General features: G+C 36.5%; 1 protein-coding gene across 2 annotated transcripts in view; it reads right to left on the bottom strand.

Moving 5' to 3' along the window:
- Nucleotides 1-577: 577 nt before the first annotated feature.
- The window catches only part of LOC145268834 (enoyl-CoA delta isomerase 2-like), a 65,455-nt gene continuing 60,032 nt past the window's right edge, over nucleotides 578-6,000 (bottom strand). For both annotated transcript variants that reach the window (XM_080124495.1, XM_080124496.1), the window contains one exon: nucleotides 578-1,490. In XM_080124495.1, coding sequence (XP_079980621.1) covers nucleotides 1,335-1,490 — 156 coding nt within the window. In that variant the 3' untranslated portion in view covers nucleotides 578-1,334. The remainder of the gene's footprint in view (nucleotides 1,491-6,000) is intronic.

Raw genomic sequence — 6,000 nt, 5'->3', positions numbered from 1 at the left:
AATGAAAAAGAAATTTGTGAAAGGAATCGAAATCACTATTTTTCCTCTTACTAAAAAAAAAGACAGATAAGTTGATAGGGGAGATAATAAAGTTCTGTTGCTCACATCATGTGACGAAAGTAATTCAAAATGTTGGACAAAATTTATTTGTTGTATGAACTTTATCGAAAACAATTCCTTATTAAAACTTATTTTTATTTTTTTATTTTTCTACCTCATGGTGTTCCACGATTTTTGGATGTGTTACTATTTGGGACATGACAATTACGTAGGTAACATTTGCTTAACTTGAAGTTCAATATTTTTTTTGTTTGTATAATATATGAACGCCAACTATTTTAAAACATGCTAAGATGCAGAATAAAAATTTTTTTTTTCAAGTTTGAATACTTATTAATCTCGGATTTAAAATCCTTTAACGGAGTTCTTCAGTTTTATTTTTTGTTGTACTTGTACATCAAGACATTAAAAAATGAAAATATCGAAAAAAAAAAAAAAAAAGGTTATATTGTACGCATGTTTTGAACTGAAGATCTCCAAAAAAAAAAAAAAAAGTTCATTTAATTTGATCGAGTAGTTTGTTTTTTTTTTGTTTTTTTTTTTTGTTTTTTTACAGCAGAAAAACACATTTTTAGGACAGTACGTTGAAGGTAGACATCTTTGAATTATTTAAATTTTTGTTTGGATTTTGAGAAACGCCACGGGGAGATAACTCAATTTAAAGTGGCGACACTCCCTCCCCATCTTTAATACTAGCTTTTCTTCTTTCCTAAAAAGAAAAAAAAAAAACGAACTTTTGCTCAGTATAATAAACAAATTTTTTTTTTGCTGTAAAAAAAAAAAAATACCTGATGAAAATAAATGAATAAACTTTTTTCGATATTTGCATTTTTAATGTCTTGATTAAACTGTATAAGTACCAAAAATAATAAAACTGAAGAACTATGTCTCTGTTGAAGGATTTTAAATCTAAGATTAATAAGTATTCCGACTTGAAAAAAAAAATTCCTTTGGCGTTCATATATTATACAAACAAACAAAAAAAAATTGAACTTCAAGTTAAACAAATGTTACCAATGTAAAAAGTCCACCTGATATTGTTCAATCGAGTTTCTGTTTATTCTATATTTATCATTTTTTTTATGCTTCAGAATTTCCGAGACGAAACGAAGGTTCTTAATTTACATTATTTGGTCTACCGTTCTCATCTGAGAACGGTAGACCAAATAATCCAATTAATAGAAAAAAATTTTTTTTTTTACTACAAAATAGATTTTCAGAAAGCAAACGGTGATATCTTTTTTGGATGCAAGATGAGGCATTTCTCATTTGGTTTAGATTTTAGCTTTGCGGCTGAAGAAGGCCATAATGGCACGTTCGCATTCTTTCGATTGCCAGCGTTCGACCAGCAAGTCACATTCGACCTTGTTGACCTGGTGCAGACGATCACTTTCCAACTGCCGACACAACATCTTAGATTTCGCCAAACTCTACATAAAAAGAGAAAGAAAAGAGAACAGACACTGAAACATCAACTAAACATTCATTTTCTTCTTTTTTTTTTCCAGATTAATTTTGCCAACAATTATATAAAGTATAATTATATATATTAGTTTTTTTGTGTGTGTGTGTGTGTGTGTGTGTGTGTGTGTGTGTGTCTGCCAAAAACTTGACAGATGCATCAGACATGACAAAATTGGTATCGTTAGAAAGATCAATGTCTCGGATGAAAAATATCTAAAAATCGGCTAAAAACATTAATTCTGTGTTGGTCAATTGGGTCATTTTTTGCAAGGGGGGGGGGGGTCATTTTTGCGTCAATGTTTTTGCAAGTCATACACCTAGTAATCTCAAGGTGCGTTTAAAAACTGTTATCTCGACCCGTCGTGACATCATAAGTCATTATGGCTGAGACAGCATGTTAGCTTTTTCTAACCTCCTTTTCTACTGCGGCTAATTTTTTTTTTTTTTATGGTGGTCGCACGGGCAGTCGCTGCTATTTTAGGGCTGGAGGTTGTTCAATATCCTTAGTATACCACCTCTATCCACCCGGGCAACGCCGGATACCCCTGCTAGTAATAAATAAATTTGATTTTTTTACTTGTAATTATTTTTCTACTTGACCATTTTTCATAATCGTTTATATTTGCCATGAAACATAAGTATAACCCTAACACCCTCACTCGACCGAGGGCTGGGCCACATCCGTCGCTATCCTGGTTCACGGGAGCATACTTGTGATGTACTTCTGCCCGTGTTCGTCGCTCCCAGTTCACAGTACCATGGATGCAACCCAGCAGGGCTACATTCTTACTTGTCTAGTGGTGGACCCCTCAAGGGTGACCAGACTCACTGGTCACTGGAAAATATCTTTCTGCTGCTCAGGGCACGCGAAATGTGTATGACCCTAATTCCGTGTGGCAACATTGTGGATTTCGGTCGTCATTCTGGCTCCGTGCTGGATCCAGTCTATCTCTTTCATCATCTGGCATCAGGGCATACCTGAAATAAACTGCATCTTCATTCAAGCCGGCAATCGAGAAAGAAAGAAAAACTCTGGGTCATTTTTATATAACGAAACAAAATAATTATTCATAAATCGTTTTACATTTGTTTAAAGTCGAGTTCTTTGATCCGAGATTCATGATGCAGGTTGTATAACTTAAGTTCCTCTAATTGATTTCCCAGCTAAGAACAAGAGCCTTTCAACTTAGCTCTTATGAGGGTTTTGCCCCTCCCCCCCTAGCCGGGGTGAGAGCGATGTGGACGCCTCGATGCCAGCTAGTAAAAAGGACCCTAACTCTAAAAAGCCAATCGTTTTTATCAAATCAGAAATTCCCCTTCCACCTTTCTGGAGTTATTCTTTCTTTTCTCTTAGAGCTTATCTCTACGAAACCTCAACCCCCACCTGCACTGACGTTTTTACTTATTACCAATTAGGCATGATTAGTAACCCCAGGTCGAACAATGCCTGGCGGTGACCCCTCACCCCAAGCTGTCTTTCATATCGCTCAACAGAGGTTTTAAAAACAACCTTTCGGTTGTTAACAGATATATAACAGCCGTGATATAGGAACAATTCTCATTGTCTTTCTCTTAAAAACCCCACCCCGGCACTGATGTGATAAGCGATAACTATTTATTTCCCATTGAAATATTTTATTTCTTCTGGACATTTCTCATAAAGATCTGTTTTTCCTTGACCAAGTGTCAGCATGGCCCCCCCCCCTAACCATGCCTCATCCTCTCCCATCTTTTCTTCCTCTATTTGAAAAGCAAGATCATCTGGTGTCGCCAGGGATCTCGTCATATAAGTACGTAATAATGTTTTCACCTGAAATGTGTTGGTTTAAAACATCACTGATGTAAACAAGTACTAAATTTAAAAACTCTTTTTAACCCCAAACAAGACGTGTTGTCACTTGGATGTAAGGAACCGTTTTACAGCAGGGGACTATGTGGGAAGTTGAGTAGCTAGATGCCTGATAACATTACATTTAAATTTCTGCTGGTCAGTACAGTTGTAGAAGCAGGAAACAGGGGGAGGGGGGAATTCCAAACTCTAGCAAATTTGATGGAAGAAACTGTTATAGTAAAAGGTTTTCCGGCATCTAGAGACCTAAACAGTGAAGGGGTGAGATTTTGCTGCTTGTCTGGTTAGTCGGCGAGTATGAACGTCAAGGGGGCACAAATACTACTAGTCTATCAATGTACTTGTAAACCAGCTCAGGAACGCAACGTTGTGGTGATGGAACAAGGGCCGTAGTTTGATCGATAGTGCAGGACCTAAAAAACAAAAAAAAAAGTTCATTTTTTTTTGTTTTAGGGCTGAGGGGGGGAGGGCGCAATTATTTTTAGCATACCACCTCTCTCTCCCTCCGGGCAACGCCAGGTAGCCATGCTAGTTTTTCATAAAAAGAACTGGAACTGTTTACAGCATGTAGGGAAAATTGTGGAAACCAAGAAAAGAGCTCATCATTACAGTATCCGCACGTGTGGGCATCATGTGGACTCAAGCTGTAGGAGGGGGGGGGATGGGGGGGGGTGTAGAAAGAATCAAGATGGTGGTGCCCCCAACTTTTGTTGTCTACTAGTGATCTTGCAAAGTGACGAAAAAGTAGGCTACGTGGAGAACACAGACAGTCTGTTGTAGGAGAATCCTTGGAGACTGTTTTAGCGTGTTACCGAGTCACTTTGTTTTCTTGCCCCCCCCCCACCTTTATTTTGTTTTACATAAGATAGATTGAAAAAGTTTCTAAATTTTTTAGATGAGGATTGATTATTCGTATTATTTGGATTCTTCGGACTACTGTTCTCATCTTGAGTGTCATTTTCACAACGTTTCGATCGGTGCAACCTCAGATATGACGAATGCAATTTGGGTTTTAAAAAAGTTGTCAAAAAACAAATATATAACAAATAAATGTTATCAAAGGCAAGATAAGTTACTTTTCTACCTAACTGGATATGATTTCAGTGTTTTTATTTAATGTAACATATTTATTTAGCTCGAAAAACATACTGTGTTTACCGATGTATTGGAAAATTCAAAATGGCACCCGACTCTCTCTTTAACACGGTAAGTTTGGGAAAAGGTGCTATAAATATAAAACTAGACAAAATACTGTTAGAAACTCACTCAATATATGTTACCGTGACATAAGTTGACATATATTCGATGTGTTTTTAATAGTATTTTGTCTAGTTTATTATTTACAACACCTTTTCCCAAACTTACTGTGTTAAAGAGAAAGTCGGGCACCATTTTGAATTTTCCAATACATCGGTAAACACTGTATGTTTTTTTAGCTGAATAAACATGTTACATTAAATAAAAACACAAAAAATATATCCAGTTTGGAAGAAAAGTAACTTATCTTGCCTTCGATAACATTTATTTGTTTTTGACAACTTTTTCGAATCTATGAGAAAAGGGCATCCCCCAATAAACCACAAAGCCTATTTTGTACTCTTGTCAAGGCAGGATAGAGTGTTTTTAGCAGCTCCTGCCCAAATGTGGCAGCAGTACTCCATCCTTGGACGTAATCAGCTTTTACATAGATAGAGAATTGCATCAGCAATGAGATATCTTCTGGAGCGGTAGAAGGATCCTACCATTTTTCCAGCGACCTTGGCAACTGACTTGCTGTACATGTTCCATTTCAGATCAGGAGTAAAGGTCAATCTCAGAAGCTTATCTTCCCCTAGACGAGAGCCATCCATTTCAATTGATGCCAGATGGGGATCAGAGCGTTGATGATCTAAAGATAGGAGCTTGGTTTTAGATGCATTAAAAGTAACCAGCCACTTTTTCCCCCACTGTACCAGGCGCTCTAGATCAGAGGAGAGAGAATCAGAGAGAACTTTGTCATTTACGGCCTTAATGTGTTGCCATAGATGGTCGTGTCATCAGCATAGGTGTCCACGAATGATTTAAATATGTGTTTTGAGAGATCATTGATGTAAATCAGGAAGAAAGTTGAGCCCAACTACGCAATTATGCATAATGTAGAAACTATGCATAAATAGAATTTAGCGTGAATCATCTAATAAGAAACCATAAAAAATTAATAAGTAATTAACGCTCGTTTTTCAAAATAATACGCAAAATAGTTCATCTTCATGTAGTTGTTTGCATATCCATGACTGAGTATATTTAGTTCATTTTAATAATTTTTAAATAGAAATAATAGGCTTTTAATATCAATGTCAGTGTGAGAAAAAAACAATTTCATAGGTATGTAGATAAAATGCCACATCAACCATTCTTTTTATTCAGCCTAAGTCTCATGTATTTTTCATGCTTACAGTTAAAATTTCTGACCATTTATTCATTGTTTTTGGGGCTGGGGGGGGGGGTTAACGGCATATCAACCCTTTGTGGGTTATTTAATGCCGAATCCAGTTATTTTGGGAACAGTATTCGATGTTGCATCCAGTTATTTTAGCGTTCCATTTGTTGGATTGATGTGAGTGGCTTCTTTTTGGTTGAACAAGCAT

This window comes from Euprymna scolopes, chromosome 44 (genome assembly GCF_053919585.1).
Source record: "Euprymna scolopes isolate OS-2025 chromosome 44, ASM5391958v1, whole genome shotgun sequence".
In the NCBI taxonomy this organism is placed as follows: domain Eukaryota; kingdom Metazoa; phylum Mollusca; class Cephalopoda; order Sepiida; family Sepiolidae; genus Euprymna; species Euprymna scolopes.
This window is presented reverse-complemented; position numbering and strand designations above follow the sequence as displayed.